Here is an 18,468-nt window from a genome sequence, read left to right as displayed (position 1 = left end):
TTGGACTGTACTTCAGTCTAGTCTCAATATGTCACTTTTCAAGAGATGCATCCCAAACACATCAACATACCAGCACATCGTATTTGATCAAAGGCAGCTGAATTTTGCAAGACAACTGAAGTCAACACAAGCTGTGGTTCAGTGTTTTACAATCCTGCTGCTGTCCATAACAGCTGAGATTTCTCCCCAGGGTCAAAGCACCATTGTTTTCAGTGCATGCAGGGTTCCATCTGGATAACTTTAAGGGGAAAGGACTGAAAGGATATTCACCCATTCCCCAAATTATATTTGAAGTTCCCAGTTACTATTATTTATGAAGCAGTCTCCAATGCCTTTTTTTTTTTTTTTTTTTTTTGTACAAAGTTTTCCTATGAAAAATTCATTTATACAGCACAGAATGTGTCTACAAATAATAGACACTCCAGTTCACCTGCCTCATTTCTACAGATGAGGCAAGCTCTACTTACGGCACCGTGGAGAAAATTAACAACACAGCATTATTGGTGCACATCACCCCTATGGCACAACATGCTGGATAGCACCACTTGCCCAATCATTCGTCTGTAGCAGTGTCATAGAGGAGAGTTTCCCGTTGTGCTAGAGGACAAAGAGTGCACCTCTGGACCTCAATAGGTGCATTGGCTCAGTGTATCTCCAGATGAATCCTCAGTGTCAAAAAGCAGCTGCCAAAATCACCATTATTTCAAGTTTGGTCATCAAGGTGTCCAGGATGAGATATTGGGCTGCTTCAAGGCGACCAAGGAATTTGCTTAGAGCAAAGCTGAATTTATGTGCAGGAAGGAAATGCTTACTTGACCACCTCCATCCTTTTGGGCTGTTGCTAAGCTGTTCTACTAAGTCTTCATTTTACATAGCATTGAAAAAGTCCTGAAGTTCAGCGTTGGCATTGTCGTCGCTCATCCTCATAAAGGTGGCAAACTCAGAGGCATCAGAGCCAGAGGCAGTGAAAGCCAGATTGCCTTATGCTAAGGCTTATGCTAAGGCAACCTCCATCGAGGACCAAAGGCAGCCTCGAGGTGCTCAGCAGGCGGCTCACACTCAGCTGCTTTGCCATGCAGAGCTCCTCCAGCCTGTGTTCCCAGCCCAGCGGGAAGTGCAGCACAAAGCAGGCAGCATTTGGGCACAGTGCTGCCAAGTCCATGGCAGAGCTTCTGCTGAAAGCCCAGGAGCAGGCCAGCAGGGCTTCTTGTCTGCAGGCAGCCAGGGAAAGCTGCTCCTGAATTTTCCCTTTTTTTCCGCTGGAATCCAGCCACATGAGAGGTGAATGCTCTCTTCTTGCACTGCTTTTTCCTTTCTTTATTTTTTGAATACAATGCAATGTATAATGCAATTCAGGCCAGAAGAGACAGCTGCCTCTTACGTGGCGCTTGGGGTAGCTCAGTGAGGAAGTGCTGATGGAGTCCAGCTGTGAGGTCCTCAGCTTGGAGTCACGTCCTGCCAGGAGGGGCCACGGCACACATGGCTTACTCTCAACAGCTCAGAAATTAAGAGCAGCTCAGTGGCAGCTTCTGGCCCTACATCAAATCTCTAAGAGGAGGAAATACTGCATCCATTGCTGACACTTAGCAGAGGGCTTTTGATTAAGAAGCTTTGGACACAACAAAGAAGTCTCTCCATAGAGGAGCACCCCCAGAAGCACACGGTATGGATGTGCTGGGAGCCCGTCCTCCTGCTCTTGCAGCAGGCAGCTGGGGATTGCACCCGGATGGCTTTTGCTCTGTGGCTTTAACAGCGGCTCAAAGGGTCCCCAGTAGTTCAGGTTTGAAGGAATGGCAATATGAATTGACATTTTGACTTGCTTGTTGTACGGAAGTTGTATGGAAATAAAGTGACCCATCATAAATCTGCTTTAGATTGCAGGACAAAATATCAATTTGCCTTGGTGAAATCTATTCTCCTTAAAAAGTCAAGTCAGCTCACCGAGAGAGAAAAAAGGGCCAGAAGACAAATGCTGCAGGACTTCAACGATCCACAGGGAGTTTGTTTTCACACTGTGCTGGGAATGCTTGCCAGCACCTTGCCACTGCGTTGTTGCGGCCACAAATCCCACCAGCGACAAAAACACAAAATCTGAACAAAGCAGCACTGAAAGAAAGCTGTGGCCACGACAGATTTTTTAAAACAAAGCACTCAAGCCTCTGAAATTTTATGAATGAACCATCAGCTGTGCATGTTAATTGTGCAGGCAATGCAGAGTTAATCCGCAGATTGCTTGCTTGACATAAGCTTTTCCTTACAGGCAGATTAACTTGGACTGGATCAAATTGACTGAGAGCCCTCGGCCACCCCATCACTGCATAAAGACGTTGTTCATAGAAACATCTCCCAGTCTGGAGACCACCAAAGCATAGAAGAAACACAAGCTAGTAAGCTCTCTGCATAGGGTAGAAGATGGAAATCAGCATTGCTCTGCGCAATTCTGATTGTTCTGGTGTAAACAGGATCCCCAGGGATCCCCAGGATTCCAATCTCCTCCTTTTTGAGAGATGTTTAAGATTCAATTCAAACCTGTGGCTCATGTCCAGTCCCTGGGAAAACAGTGATGATTTTGTCATTGATGTCAATTAGAGAACAATTACTGCAAGACTCAATGGGCTGGGTAAGCAACAGGTTCTTCAATCATTTTGTACATGCCATTAACAGCTGTAATTTCTGCACTTTTGCCTGTGTTTTATGTCTATGTTTTTGCTCATAAGTCTCTCCCCCTCTCTATCAAACTCAACTGCATCTCTATTTCACTACTGCAGGAAAGGGCCGCTTTCCACATAGCCATAGCTAATTAGCAGTGGATGAGCAATCAATTTTCCTTCCACACAGTAGTAAAGCAATACATTCTCATGTCATTCTATATTTCTGCTGGAGAAGCCTTACTGACACCACAGGTAGGACCACAGGGGTAGAGGAAGCTGAGTCAGGAGAGATCGATGGGGGCTTAAAGTGGGGTGGGAATTGCAGCACGTAACGTTGAACTAAAAACCAGTGCTCTGAAAACAGCTCAGAAGCGCTGATATTCAGATGGCCCTCTGACTTGTTTGCCCTCACCCGCTGTAGTGATTTCAGTGCCTTCGCTTGTTGTTAGTTCTTTGGGACCCTGGGACAAGGGATCTCACATGAAGTCTCCAGCAGAGAAGCCTGAAGAGGACTGCCTCATTTGCATCAGCTCTTGAAGAGTTTCAGTTCCCCAGTTTCGAACCCTCCTTTTGAGGGGTCACTTTTCCATACTTACACACACACCTCCTGGAAGGATACGTATACACTGCTGCCTCCATTGGGCTGTGATACACTTTCCCATTAGTTATCAGACCCCTGCAAATACAGAATCACAGAATCATAGGGGTTGGAAGGGACCTCCAGAGATCATCGAGTCCAACCCCCCTGCCAAAGCAGGATCCCTACACCAGGTCGCACAGGTAGGCGTCCAGGCGGGTCTTGAATATCTCCAGAGAAGGAGACTCCACCACCTCCCTGGGCAGCCTGTTCCAGTGCTCCGTCACCCTCACCGTAAAGAAGTTCTTGCGCACACTGGTGCGGAACTTCCTATGCTCCAGTTTTCGGCCGTTTCCCCTTGTCCTGTCTCCACATACTGCTGAAAAGAGTCCGGCCTCGCCACTCTGCCCCCCACACCTTAGATATTTATAGACCTGGATCAGGTCCCCTCTCAGTCTTCTCTTCTCAAGGCTAAACAGGCCCAGCTCACTCAGCCTTTCCTCATAGGAGAGACGCTCCAGGCCCTTCACCATCTTTGTGGCCCTCTGATGGACTCTTTCCAAGAGATCCCTGTCTTTTTTGTACTGGGGAGCCCAGAACTGGACACAGTACTCCAGATGAGGCCTTACCAGGGCAGAGTAGAGGGGGAGGATCACCTCCCTCGACCTGCTGGCCATGCTCTTTTTAATGCACCCCAGAATGCCATTGGCCTTTTTGGCCACAAGGGCACACTGCTGGCTCATGGCCAACCTGTCGTCCACCAGGACACCAGGTCCCTCTCTGCAGAGCTCCTCTCCAGCAGCTCATCCCCCAACCTGTACCGGTGCATGCAATTATTCCTCCCCAGATGCAAGACTCTACACTTGCTTTTGTTAAACCTCATCCGGTTTCTTTCTGCCCAGCTCTCCAGCCTGTCCAGTTCTTGCTGAATGGCAGCACAGCCTTCAGGTGTGTCAGCCAATCCTCCCAACTCCGTATCATCAGCAAACTTGCTGAGGGTGGCCACTACCCCCTCATCAAGGTCATTGATGAAGATGTTGAACAAGACTGGACCCAGCACCGACCCCCGGGGAACACCGCTGGTTACAGGCCTCCAACCAGACTCTGCACCGCCAACGACGACCCTCTGTGCTCTGCCAGTCAGCCAGTTCTCAACCCACCTCACTGTCCACTCATCTATCCACACTTCCTCAGCTTTGTTATAAGTATGTCATGGGAGACAGTATCAAATGCCTTGCTGAAATCAAGGTAGACCACATCCACTGCTCTCCCCCATCCACCCAGCCAGAGACAACATCATAGAAGGCTACCAGGTTGGTCAAGCACGACCTCGCCCTGGTGAACCCATGCTGACTACTCCTGATAACCTCCTTTTCTTCCAGTTGTCTGGAATGGCATCCAGCACAAGCTGCTCCATCACCTTTCCAGGGACAGAGATGAGGCTGACTGGCCTATAATTGCCTGGATCTTCCTTCTTGCCCTTTTTGAAGACCGGAGTGACATTGGCTATCCTCCAGTCCTCAGGCACCTCCCCCGTTCTCCAAGACCTCTCAAAGATGACAGAGAGCGGTTCAGCAATCACCTCTGGCAGCTCCCTCAGCACCCGTGGATGCATCCCATCGGGTCCCATGGATTTGTGAACATTGGTGTTGCCCAGGCGCTCTCGGACCACCTCTTCCCTGACTAAAGGGAAGTCTTCCATTACCCAGACCCTTTCACTAACCTCCAGGGTCTCGGATTCCCGAGGGGGAGCTTTTTCACTGAAGACAGAAGCAAAGAAGGCATTCAGTACCTCCGCCTTCTCAGCATCCCCCGTTACCAGAACACCCCCATCACTAATCAGGGGAGCCACATTCTCCCTAGTCTTCCTTTTACTGTTAACGTACTTAAAAAAGCCTTTCTTATTATCCTTTATCACCTTTGCCAGGTTCAGTTCCAGGCGGGCTTTAGCCTTCCTCGTCGCATCCCTGAAGGCCCTGTTTTCTTGCAAATGCATGTGGAGATGTCACTCTGAAAAGCTACTCTTTGTGCATTAAGCAACTCCTTTGTTCTTACTCTGGCAACCACCATACACTGTAGCTTATTCTAGAACTGGAGCAAGTATGCTTGCTTGGCTGTTGCTCATTTCACCTATGGTATGGAACTTCTAGGCAATGGCATAATGTACAGACAGTACTTGCAGAGCCCAGAGAGACCTGACTTCGTGCTGGAGCCCAAAGGGAGGCTTTGCAGCACAGATCGCTCTCAGCTGGTTCCATCCTGTACTGCATTCCTAGGGCTGGCAATGGAAAAGTGCAAACCCCAAGGATGCATATTCCAAAATGCAACCAAGTTAAGTTACCAGTTCACCAAAGTAAGCTTTTCCCCCCTTTTCCCATTTAATTCTCCAGTCTCCTGTATACCTATCACTTTCGCATGTGTGATCTGGGTGTGGAATTATGCTGTGAATGGTTTCTCTGAATACATGTTCACTTCATGTTCAGTTGCAAACTGACTGCACTTGCGCCCAATTTTTGATTTGAACAAATTGATTGCACCTCAAGTTCGCCGGGTCACAAACCCATGCAGGAGGGAGCGAGCTCCTCTTGGCCACCAACCACAGCTCTCCCGTATCATCACCCAGACGGGTTTCTCCTTGCTCCATTCCGACAACTGGGGTGGCACTGGCATCATGATCACGTTCCAACGCTGAGTCGGTCGTGACCAGCCCCATGGACCAGCTCCAGCTGCACTGGATGCACCTGGCCAGGTGACTGCAGCCTTTCCCACTCCTACAGCCTCTTCCTGCAAACCTCACAGCTAAACACCAGCACAGCTCCCTGCCGGCCCAGCTGCCAAAAGGACGTGGGGGCTCACATACATCTTCAAATATCTTCAGCAAGTCCCGACATCATTTCTGCCACTGTTGTGTCCTGTATCAAACAGTGTGCACGTTGAGTGTAAACATGAAAACACATGAAGCTCCCATCTACTCTGTTCCCCTAGGGATTACGTGTGAAATAGCAAATGGTTCGATCGTGTATCACAACAGAACCTGCTTGCGTTACAAAAGCAACAGAACGCCATTAGCACAGGGCCTTATCAACACCAACTGCACAAAGAGACCGAGGAGAGAGGGCCCATGATATGCTGATGTTATTTGAGCTGCCTCTGGTTGCAGAGGAAACCCCGGTTCAATCAGTGCTACCTGTGCTGTCCTGTGCAGGTTCCTGAAGTCACGAGCTGCAAAAGCATTCACAGATCTAAACGTGAACGTTAAGAACTCCATTCGGGTAAGGCACAGTAATTCAAATTGTCATCGTAATCTGTGCAGAAATATTATTTCAGAATCAAACTTTCCAGTGTGATCATTTAAAACAGCTTCTCCTTGTCAAGAGAAACAACAGGGAGTTCAGAGGGACATTCAGCAGAGAACAAAGCCAAAGTCCCCATGCTGCTTTGCCGCATTTTGTCATCAATTTCAGTCAATCTCGCACAGAAAGTAAACAAAAATGTATTTCCTTTCCTAACGCCCAAGTCTGCTAAGCACATTTATAAAAATGTATTTCCTGAGATGCTTGGACACTATTGCAACAGCAATCGCCTGTATGTATGTAAAATATGTATGTAAAAATATGTTTTGATACACAGTGCAAAAATCAATAAAATGATCTCAGAAAGTTCAGTTTATGAGAAGTGGGTTTTTTTGCCCAACTTTTCCATTTCTCTGTTACAAATTGATGTTTAGCAAAGACAGCCAGGTTTCTGTCATACATACACCCTGAAAATATCCACTTTCTATGTGTATTAAAAATACCCGAATAACTGCAGAGAATTTACCTTAATATCATTCTCTAGCTGTCTTACACACCAGTATATCAGCCTAATCAGGGGCATGTGTAGTTTAGGATTCACAAACGGCATCCACTGCAGCTGCTCCGCAGCCATAGGTAGCAGCTGTAAAAACACACAAAGGCAAACTTACATGCAGAATGTCAGCTTAGCGTGTGAGCAGGCTACAAGTGACAGCAAGCCTCCAAAAACCAAACCCCAGCAAACCAAACCAAAACCTCAAATTACTCCCGGAGTTTGTCAGATTGCACGTGCAAGCACTCACTGGTCACGGCCTGTAGAGGTAAAGAATTCCCTCCTTAGACAGATTTTAAATTACACAGGTTTGCATGCAAAGCAGAGATATGGCGTGTGAGCTCAACTATCAAGGCCAATACCAGTGCTACAAACCCTTCACAGAACAAAGGAAAGCAGTAAAAGCAGAACTCCAGAATACCACATTGATTTCCAAGCCTTGTTATCTCCAGAGAGGTTCTTTCGCTAGACTGAGGTTTCTGACCGTCCTTTCTTTCTTGTCTCTGGAGTTTGCTAAGGTGCTCATCTGAGATCCAATCCATAAGAACAGTCAGGAGCCCATAAACTTCAGAGTTCGGTGGTAGCTGTAACACATTCACATCATCAGCTATTTCAGCTTTCAACTTGACGACCTTCTAAACCAAACAGTAGCAGACGGACATGCCTGCCAGCGTTAGTTCTGACAAATTATGCATCATTTAACGGAAAAGGAGACAAAGCTCAGGACAGAAGTTACCAGCAGCCCGTGGAAGACATTATCTCTGAGGAAGCAGTAATCTGGAACAGGCCGTGCCTGCTCTGTTGGGCCTTGTATCTAGGGCTTGAGAAGTCCCCGCTGGCTGCGGGAGAAATACGGGCAGCTCCTTGTTAAAAAGGAGTCTGCAGACAGCTCCCACTTGGTACAGGTGACCACGCCATCACCTGCACGGACTTGTCTTTGTGTCAAGGGCCAGCAGGGAGTTCTCATGTGAACTTGTTTAGTTAGTAGAGATCTTCTCTTGTAAGCAAACTAGACCGCAGCTTGGATGACCACAAAGGAGGAGGATGAGCAGAATCTGATTTTGACAGATGAGAGAGAAGGTGAGAGGAAAACACAGCAAACAAATAAAAAGTAGATACATACACAACATAAAATTCAGAAGACAATTTTAGCAGCAAGCTTTACTCTTTCCATTTACTGCCTGCTTCCCCCAAATAGACTCTATTCTTTCTGTAACCTAATACCTATTAGAATGTAAAAAAGTAGCAGCTACGTTTTCGTATTTCAACAGGTATACAGAGCATGTTCCAATGCCAAAAGGCTTTTGAGTGAATTTTTCACCTTCCCAGTTCTTACCTTATCCCCTTTTGATGCTGCCCTCACTTCTTCCTGCACAAAAGGTGTCGTCTGTTGTGCCACTTCACGGGTATCCATATACATCTCTGCCATTATAAACTGATGTTTCCACTACAACAAAAAAGAACCATGAATTCTATTTTACTTCTTACCTACGAAGGAAGCATGCACAGATAAGAAAAAACCTTACTTCCAGATAGCTGAAATGAGCTTCTCCTGTCCTTATTTGTTCATTCAAGTACTTCTTCTGAACAATCTCATCATTTAAATGAAAGAATTGAAAAAGACTCAAACATCAGTGAATGGAAAACACTTTTTTTTTTTGTAAACAACACTCTGAAATCCTTTGACAGAGCTCCTGAGCAGCAAAGTGATTTAATAAACAACAGTTCTATTCTTTCTCTTCTTTTCATAAAGAAGAAACATAAAAGAACACACTCCAAAAAATGCCTAAAGAATTCAGAAACAGAGAGGGTGAGAATAATTTTATGCAATCACACCATTCCTGTCTCGGACAAACCAAATCATCAATTTTGAAAACATCCTGTTCAGACAAGTAGCGGCGCTAACTCAAACTTGGAAAGTTACTGATGGTAGGAAATAATTCCTCTTGCCTGTTTTCTCAAGGATTCATTTGCTTCTTTGAGGTCGTCCCGACATTTGGAGATCTCCCTCAGTGACGTTTCTAGTGTTTTCACTCCTGCATCCTTCTGCTGTGGAAATATCACATTTCAAACATGATTAACCAGAGTATTCTAGAAACAACTACAATTTTAGTATTAAAACAATCCAACAAACTTCCATTTCCACATCTCAAGTACTTTAAAGAGAGAAGCATAAAAGCTGGCAAACACATAGTGGCTTCAGATAGCAAACACCAAGCGAAATGGCACGTAAGGCAATAAGCATCCTTAAATTACCGCACCTCTTTTAGTTTATCCAGGCAGGCCTCTCGCTCCCTTAGAACATCTTCTCGTTCTTGGAGCTGGAAAAATCAAGGGAAAAAAGATGAAGTAGCTCCAAAACCTATTCCATTTTCACTTCATCCTGACTTTGCCTGCATATGGGGTTTCGTTTTTATTTATGACTTTACACAACAGCTGACTAGTTGGAAATGTGCTAATGGCCATCTATGCTCAGCTCCCTCTCACACTAACACAAATGACTTTGACTTGTGGCAGCACTGCCTGGCATTCTGAAACACAGGAAGCAACTCCAACTGGCTGTTCATGTAGAAACAAAAGACCTTTAAAAGTCAGCATTTACTTCCAGAACTACTGGTTAATGCAAATACCTGCCAGGAGAAACAGAATCTGATGCCCTGAACTCTAGATTGCTATTTGGTTTCTTCAGTTAGTGCGAAGAATCCCTGGTAAAGATCCATTTCCCTGTCAGCATTTAGGTCAGCTTCAGCAGTCGAGTGAGTGGAAAGTTTTAACTCTGTGTTAATGTGAACTGCTGCCTCAGCTTGACATTAAGAACAGAGACAGTACTGCTTTCATCAGCAGTCCTGAAAACAACTGAAGCTACTGAGTAACCATGGGAGCAGATGCACCCAAAAAAGGGTCAGAAAGTAATTTCATGCATTCATGCAATTCCTGTCTTGGAAAACCATCAATTTTGCAAACATCCTATTCAGACAATTAACACTGTTTACTCAGACTGATACAGTTACTGATGGTAGGAAATAATTCCTCTTGCCTGTTTTCTCAAGGATTCATTTGCTTCTCTGAGATCGTCCCGACATTTGGAGATCTCCCTCAGTGACGTTTCTAGCGCTTGCACTTCTGCATCCTTCTGCTGTGGAAATATCACATTTCAAACATGATTAACCGGAGTATTCTAGAAACAACTACAAGCTAAGTGGCATTTCAGTATTCAAATAACTTCCAATGAATTTCCATTTCCACGTTTCAAGTACTTTAAAGAGAGAAGCATTAAGGCTGTCAAGCTCATCATGGCTTCAGATAGCAAACACCAAGCGAAATGGCACGTAAGGCAATAAGCATCCTTAAACTACCACACCTCTTTTAGTTTATCCAGGCAGGCTTCTCGCTCCCTTAGAGCTGCTTCTCTTTCCAGGAGCTGGAAAAATCAAGGGAAAAAGTTGAAATGGCTCCCAAAGCTGTTTGATTTTCACTTAATCCCGATTTTGTCCTGCAGATGGGGTTTTGCTTTCATTTATGGTGTTACACTATGGGTGACTAAAGTGACTGCTATTCCCTTGAAGTAGTATCATTCCATAAAACAAACCGTTTCTCTTTAAAATCTCTCCCTGAAATCTATTAATCCTTACCTACATGGTAGGAGGAATTTTACTAGCCAAACCTGTTTCCAGGTTTGGATACAGCTGTAACTCCTTACTCTCCCTGAGAAACCTAAGATCTGTGCCTCACTTCCAGTGTTAGAAAAGACCTGAGGCACAGTGAAAGGAGTCAGATGGTGTTTCCCCCTGCATGTTTTATTTGTTACAAAGTGAAAATAGTCATGTAGTAGAGGTTTGAGAATAATTCTCTGCATTTAGTGACAAAAACTTTTGTAAAGACTTCATTCTTACTTTCATGTTTTGAATTTTAACTTCTGTCTGAGTGCCTTCAGCACTGCTGCCAGTGCCCTGGGGAGATGCAGAAAGATCCTGCAGAAGTTGTCCTGTATTTTTCTCACCAGGAGTTGGTTGAGGTTCCATAGCAGTAGCACTTTCACTTTCCAATTCAGTCCCGCCTGTGACACCTACCGCAAAGAACAAAAATTTGTGGAAAACAGATGATGAGGTAGCTTAATATGGAGACAATTTTTGGCACCTACATTGTAAATTTTCCTAATGATATCCAGAACATCTTAAAGTAAGGCTAGAACTTTTCAAATAGCACCATTATTTAAGAGTGGCATGGGAACTGCAAATCTGTAAGGCTTGGTTTCCCCGCAAAAAAAAGCAACACAAAAATCAACTTGGACTACTGAATAACTTCGAGTGTTTGAAATTCCAGAAGACAGTAATAAACAGCAACTAAAGAGGACTTGTTTCAAATTACTCATGGGAAATCTGTGCTTTTTACTAACTAATCTCAACCTATTACCAGGGTAGCTGCTACTGAAACTTTCACTGTTCAAGAAGTCATCTTTTAGTTCCATGCTCCTGAGACAACCAGAACACTGCTCAGTCTTTGAAATGTAACAGACAGATATATAATATAAATATCATATATATTAATATATTTACAGGGTATATAATAATCCACCCGAACGACGGATAGTAGGCTGACTTTAGGTTGACTTTGCAAGTTAGGATTCTTACTGGAACAAGAGTTTTCATCACTTGCTTTATTTTGGACTAGGCATACAGAACAGCTATAGAAAAAGCAGTTTTCAAGTAATTCTGAGTGGTCTTTGGAGCATCTACTTGTTCAAGTTTAAAGGAAAATTGTTGAAGAGATGCTTTTGTATTAGCTTTGCTTGGATTCTGGCAGGCAACACGCTAGGAGGCAGTGGGTTCGTTTCTCACCATTCCAGTCCCACTGACCTTCCATTGTAGCAAAGCCAGATCCAAAATTCTCTTGTGCAGTATTAAGGCTGGCTTTGAAACTTGCAGCACATTCAGTTAATGGGGGGCCACATGTTTCCCATGGAGCTGGATTTGGGCTTTGGCACAAAACACAGTTTTTTGCAGTTGCTTTCTCTGGAATAACAACTTACCTGTTAAGGGAGCTTCCTGAAGATTTTGTGCTCGCTGAGAACCATCAGAACCATCTGTTCCACGGCTTTTAGCAGGCCATCGATGAGATGACACACTCACACTGGAGTTATTACATTTAATTTCCTGAATTTCATTTTGTTAAAGACAGTGTTTCAATTAAGAGAACATAAAGGTATTCCATAGGTATTTGAAGAAAACCTAAGGAATGATCCCTACGCTCTTGCTTTTAAACCTCAAGTGTCTTTACCACACAGGAGCACCATTCCAAGCTTGTCTCCAGAGGTATTTTCTTCTCTGCCTCCTGAACATGGAGCACAGCATCTTGCAATTTATTGCATGAGCGGTACAGTGCAACAAGTCTGATGTTAAGTTAGACGTCATCAGGTCTTGCACAGAGTTCAGCTTGAGTCACATAAAAGAGCTCATTCCAGCCATCTTCAACTTTATATTCTTGTAACTTCTCCTATTAAACATGAAGGCAACACAATTAATTTTTTTCCTGCATCAGTCTTTTCAACATCCACATTACCTGACAGTTTGCTCACCTCCACTACACAGACTACAGACTTGCTGGAATTACTCCAACATCTTAGAAACGAGATAACAGGGGAAAAAACTTCAGAGTGTGCCTCTTGTAGATGCTAAGTTAAGACTGTCAGGCTGTTTGAGACAGAGACAGCACACCTTGTTACAGAATAGCTGCTCCAAATAGGACAACAGAAAACCAACAGAAGCCTCTAAGAACCTCCGTGTCCCTGCAGCTGTGCTACATAAAACTAAGTGCCAAAGTGACACTGCATAACTGAAAGCATTTACACAGTCGTTGAGAATAACAGCACTTCCTACATTCTGCATTTTTAAACTCAAAAAAACAAAAAGCAGCTTAGTCGCAACAGACACATCAAGTACTGCCTATCTAAACTCAACTTCTTGGATATTATTGCTGACACAGTTTCCCCATATTTTTGAACGCGTCAACCTTCAAACGCGTGGGAAAGCCCAGAGCTGCAATTTTCATGCAAGCTAAACCAAAACATCAGACAGCAAAGAAATTAACATGTAATAGATTTAAGATTCCTGATGCTAAACTAATTTAGCCAAGGAAATACGCTGAGAGATGACCAGATGACATGCCAGAAGCACCCAGTCAGATACGGAAAGTTTCTTCAAGGCACAGAGCAGAGATGAGAAGCTGGAATTTACCTTCAATCTGAGAGCAGCAGCATTCCCAAGGAGCAGCCTGGCAGCTTTCTCCACCCAGTATTTTGCTCTTCCATCACTGATGTCTTTATTACAGAATAGCTCCGCAATTTCAGCACCAGATCTTTCTGTATATTGGGTTCAGCTCCAGAGAACGCTAGTTTTCCCCATGCACAAGCAAGACAAAAAAGGTTACTGGGACCTTGATCTTGCAATCCGTATAGAACGAAAATGGGAAAAGAAAATAGGAAAGAAAATGATGGCCATTCTACGGACCCAAATATTCCAACTACAACTCTCAGTAAATACTTTCTGAATTCACTCTGAAAAGGCCACCACTAGATTATAGCACTCAGATAACTGCTGGAATTCAGAAGAGACTGAGGAAGAATGCCAAAACCAGATCCTCTTCCTCTACAGCTGCTTACTGCTGTATGTAGGCAGCTGGACTATGACTTCTCGTCTAACTCAATATTGTGACTTATGGAAAAAAAGAAGAAGTACATCATCAAGGGCAAGAGCGCTTCACTCTGTTGGCAACAGGACTTTCCAGCACACCCTCCCCCTGCCCAAAGCCTGAACAAAGGAATTTTGATCGAGACGTTCATATGTATGCACTTGCCTAATCAGCACTTTATTTGCCCTGCACCTCTCTACCTCTGAAACAAAACCACCACCAGCAACAAACAAACAGTGCCACTGAAAAACACCCTCGGTCTAGTCTTCCAGTTGCAACTAGATTACCATCATCCCTGCGAGGCAATTCCACTGCAGGCACAGACCCTTAGTCCAAAGGGCAACAGTAAGACTATCACAGCAGCTACCACAAGGATCAAGTCAGGACACAAAAGAAAAAATCAACTGGAAAAAAAAATAAATTAAAAACTGATGCCAATTCTACCAAAAAAAGAATCCTTTCTTAAGTACGTCATAGACAGATGTGGCAATAAAAAATGTACATCATACAATTTAATTTGTCCACAAACAACACATTTTCTCTCTGAGCTTAAGGAATGCACAGCACAGATGCATTTTAAAAGTCCATTTACAAAGGAAGAAAGCTGGACGTGACTGGGGGTCACTGGAGCACTTACCTTGTAACACCCAACAGCTTTTTCTGTCTCGTCCTGATTTGTCCAAGAAACCTGTGTGCTCTGGGATCTCTCTCTTGGACACTGAGATAAGTAGATATATATCTACAGAGCAAGAAAACCCAGAAAGATCAATACTCTCAATAATACAAGTCCCCCCACACCGTGTAACTAAAGCTAAAGGGAATTTAATCTGTCAAATGGAGAGCAGGGCTACATTTCTTTCTAGATACTTGACCTAGACCCTAATGTGAGAAACATTATTTTTACACGTACCAGTGCTACTTATTTGCCAGCAAGTACTGACGTTCATTAAAAAAGCAGCAGCTCACAGAACGAGATGCATCATATGATGAAATAAAAGCCATGAATTCTTTGGTGCCACATAACTAATGCAGTTGCTCTTTTAGAAGGATTTCGGTGGCACCCAATCCTTCCATTTACTGCTACCTTAAGAAATGGCATGATCGTGATCTTGATTTCTCTACTTCAACTAGCTTTTCTATTACACTTTCGAGAACAGATCAACCACATACATCAACACGTATTACCTTTTAGCAAGTTCATATTCTTTTATTTCAAAATACAGCTTAGCACAGATGAATCCTTTCAATGATTTCTGAATGGAAAAAGAAAACAAACATGACAGGCACATTTCAGACGTACACTACTTTTAAAGTAACTGAACAGGGAGAGCACTCTTCTTAGCAACGCATAACACTGCTAACAGTTAATTACCATTACTTCTTGTATTCAAGCCTCTGTTTCTGAAAGAGACGGGATTAAGAAAGGAATCTTGTTTCCAATCACGGGCAGAGGCTACCGAAGGGAAACTGAGGCGACTAGCAAAGCAAGCGACCGATCTTTATACTTGGTACATTTCACAAACACTTCTGACCAAAGAAATTAGGAGAATGGGTCTGCTACAGTTGAGCTTTTTGTTATTGCTGCTGTTGCAACGTAACAGTGTTGCAGGAGAAAACAAATCCTACAAACTGAGTGAAGATGTTACCCCAGCTCCTCCTGCTCATGCTTCTGCCATCTTCCCCTCCTGCCGGCTCTGCCATCTGCTTTGCTTTTTGTACTTTCACTTTTGTTTCCTCCTTCTACCCCTCCATAGATACCTTTGGAGACTTACGTTTCACCTTTCACTCACGCAGTGTGTGTTGTGAAGGGGCTGAAAACATCAGAAATAGACTACTGCATCCAAAAAGCAGATTCTACCTGCATGAAGGAGCTAGAGAACTAGTAAGTCACAAGCAAAAACTTCACGTCAGACGTAAACTAAGTAACGTGAAACAAGTCTCTGTAGTCTAGATACGCCTGAATTTCATCTCCAACCCTCTTCCCACCCCCAAATAGGGAGGGGGGGGGGGGAAGTTATTCACGCAAGTCTCCTGAGCTTCAGTCTGTATTCTGAAGTAAAACAAGGACACTCTGACATACGCCAGAGCATATCATGCTTGATGCATGACCATGCTTGACATCTCCTTGTAAACAGGGTTAAAAAGAAACTTCATCAGGCATGTTGGCAGCCTTGAAAGGCTCTCCCTTCCAAAATCAACACAAGAAAACCAGTAACTATTTCCACCACTGACTGTGCTAGACATGAGTTGTAAGCATCACTGCAAGGATGAAACCAAACCGCAGAACTTGACCTCGAGCACAACAAGAAGAGAGGCGATGGTTTTTGTTGAGCCCAACAGGAATCTCAGAACGGTTAAAGAGCATCTCTGAATTTGGCAGCGGTACGCTCCACACTGCGTAGTCTAAACAGCACCCAAGTCAGCTCAACAAAGCCACAGGAGAACTTTGTTGCTGTTGGAAAAGCTCAACATGAAGATGCACGCTGCCTCGCACTAAGACCCTGCTGCAGAACGGCAGCCCGCGTGCATTCACGCTCTGCAACACACTGCCAAATCTGCTGCCTCTGCAATAAAACCCACTCACAGCAGCAGGGCAGCACCTTTGGGGATTAAATAGCTCCCACTAACTGCATTGGTTGGCTCTCTACGATCTGTGCACCGTTTCCAGATCGCAGGGAATCATCTGGCTGCCAGGGATAGCAGCAAAACTCTACTGGCCCAGCTCTCCCTCTCTTTTTCCTGACCTTCCACAGCGCTGCCACACAGACAGGAACATCAACCACACAGACAGGAATATCAACCACGCAGCATGTGAAAGAAAACCAGAAGTTAGGAACACCTGTCCCCTATTTGGGCTCTTCAGTTCCACAAAACCGGAGGGATCCGTACGGACTCACAGCGCTGGGCTCCTCGTAAATCTGCCGAGGGCTCACCGGTTTCAAGAGCGCACAGCCCTGGCAAACCATCTTCCCAGCAAGTCAGCTCCGTGCCCTCCCACACAGCCGCTTCCCTCAGCTTCCACTCCCCCTGCCATCCGGCCTCCCACGCACCGGGCCAGGCCACGGCCACCCCTCAGGCCCGGCACCCGCGGGAGGAGCGAGGGGGCGGGATGGGCAGGGAGCAGCCCCCATCGTGACCCGGGGGAGGCCGCAGGAGCTCCACTGGCGGTCCCGGCCGGGCCCACGGCACTCACCTCTCTCGGAGAAGAGGCGGCGGACCGCACAAAGGCAACGTACCGCTCCACCTCGGGCTTCGTGCGCCGTGCCATGGCACCGAACCCGGCCCTCCGGCCAGCACTTGTCGTCGGTAGAGCGCTGGCCTCGCCACGGGAAAGAGGAAGCGGCGGGAAGCCAGCAGTCGCGCGTCGTGCACGTTCCTGCTCAGCACTCGGCCAAACACCTCTGCCGAGTGCTCTGTGGGTTCTGAGCACTGCGCCGCGTGACCTCACAGTCAGGTGGGGAGCCTTGCTCACAAGGGAACTCGGCTGCAATGTCTGTCACCCGACTAAGCCTGTTGCCGGGGGTCTGGGCGCTCAGTCTTGCCAAAGAGGCCCGTGCTACACCAAAACAGATGGCACAGCTCTTTCTGCTCCTCCTTGAACCCCGGACAGGGTTTTCAGGGAGAAAACCAGAACGAGAAAGAGGAAACCGGACGTTCCACCTGACTGCTGCCTACCCCAGATTATTCAAGGGCATCAAGGCTGGACGTGCTTGCAGTGGCTCTGCAGACCTCACCTCCGGGGTGGACACATCGCCGTATGAGTTCCCAACTGCTGGGACGGGTTCTCCAGATCCTTCCTGCAACCGGGGCTCCCCAGCAACTGTGAATCTGGATGATGATAAAGGAGCAGGGCAACTGGTGATGCATCTTTCTTAATCACTATCACTGCGCTACATGTCGTTATATTATGACGCGGTAACGATTAGACCCACTGCACTGCTTATTTCCTTTCCTGCTAAGCTTATCTTTTCACTACAGGGCACTGCTTTCTTTTCGTATTGCTTTGAAATAGGCAATAAAATAAGCTTATGCTTTCCTTGGTGTCTACGTCCTTCCTGTTGACCCAGTCAGTAGTCAAAAAAAAGGTAAAAAATAAAACGCAAGTGAAGGTAAGGTCGGGCAAGGGAAGTTAAGGAAACGGGGAAGGGGAGGGAAGAGGGACAGGGAGGGAACAGAGTGAAGGGGAGTGAGGGGAAAAAATAATAAAAATCTCTCTGGAGGAAGACCAACATCTTAAAAGCATGCCCAGAGGGATGCAAGGGAATTTGCAAATGAGATCAAAGTTCTCGAGTCCTTACCCTGGAGTTCTCTAAGGCTCCTATCCACCAATAAAAGTCATCAACACGAAATATCTCCACAAACAAACAAACAACAAAGAAACAAACAAACAAAAAACCCATATCATGTATTTTGGGGTGGTGCCATTCAGAACGGCAGTTTGGGATTTTCCATATTGACTATTTACAAAAAAGGTAAGGTGAACTACATTGGAGTATCTCCCTTACATTTCAGACACTCAATGAGAAAGTCTGCACAACATGAGAAAGAAAAGGGAAAGGGAAAAGGAAAGGGAAGGGGAAAGGGAAAAGGAAAGGGAAAGGGAAAGGGAAAGGGAAAGGGAAAGGGAAAGGGAAAGGGAAAGGGAAAGGGAAAGGGAAGGGGAAGGGGAAGGGGAAGGGGAAGGGGAAGGGGAAGGGGAAGGGGAAG

The 18,468-nt window shown here is 45.4% G+C and overlaps 1 protein-coding gene across 2 annotated transcripts; it reads right to left on the bottom strand.

The window, feature by feature from the left end:
• Window positions 1-7,172: 7,172 nt before the first annotated feature.
• Window positions 7,173-17,380, bottom strand: LOC149911996 (uncharacterized). Of its 2 annotated transcripts, XM_090132901.1 has the most exons (12): window positions 16,955-17,380; window positions 14,947-15,014; window positions 14,399-14,500; window positions 13,308-13,461; window positions 12,104-12,567; window positions 10,968-11,140; window positions 10,436-10,495; window positions 10,112-10,210; window positions 9,336-9,395; window positions 9,025-9,123; window positions 8,411-8,521; window positions 7,665-8,129 (listed from the first exon to the last, which is right to left on the bottom strand). In XM_090132901.1, exons 6-12 carry the CDS (start codon window positions 11,094-11,096, stop codon window positions 8,052-8,054), a joined length of 636 nt encoding a protein of 211 aa, XP_089989027.1. In that variant the 5' UTR covers window positions 11,097-11,140; window positions 12,104-12,567; window positions 13,308-13,461; window positions 14,399-14,500; window positions 14,947-15,014; window positions 16,955-17,380; the 3' UTR covers window positions 7,665-8,051. The 2 variants fall into 2 exon arrangements, with proteins under 2 accessions (XP_089989028.1, XP_089989027.1); XM_090132902.1 differs by lacking the exons at window positions 7,665-8,129; window positions 13,308-13,461; window positions 14,399-14,500; window positions 14,947-15,014; window positions 16,955-17,380 and adding an exon at window positions 7,173-7,658 and having other exon boundaries at window positions 12,104-12,242.
• Between the last annotated feature and the right edge of the window lie 1,088 nt (window positions 17,381-18,468).

Source organism: Phasianus colchicus, unplaced genomic scaffold (genome assembly GCF_987193195.1).
Source record: "Phasianus colchicus unplaced genomic scaffold, bPhaCol1.hap1.1 HAP1_SCAFFOLD_48, whole genome shotgun sequence".
NCBI classification, from domain to species: Eukaryota; Metazoa; Chordata; class Aves; order Galliformes; family Phasianidae; genus Phasianus; species Phasianus colchicus.
The sequence above is the reverse complement of the archived record's forward strand: the minus strand, read 5'-3'. Positions and strand labels throughout refer to the sequence as shown.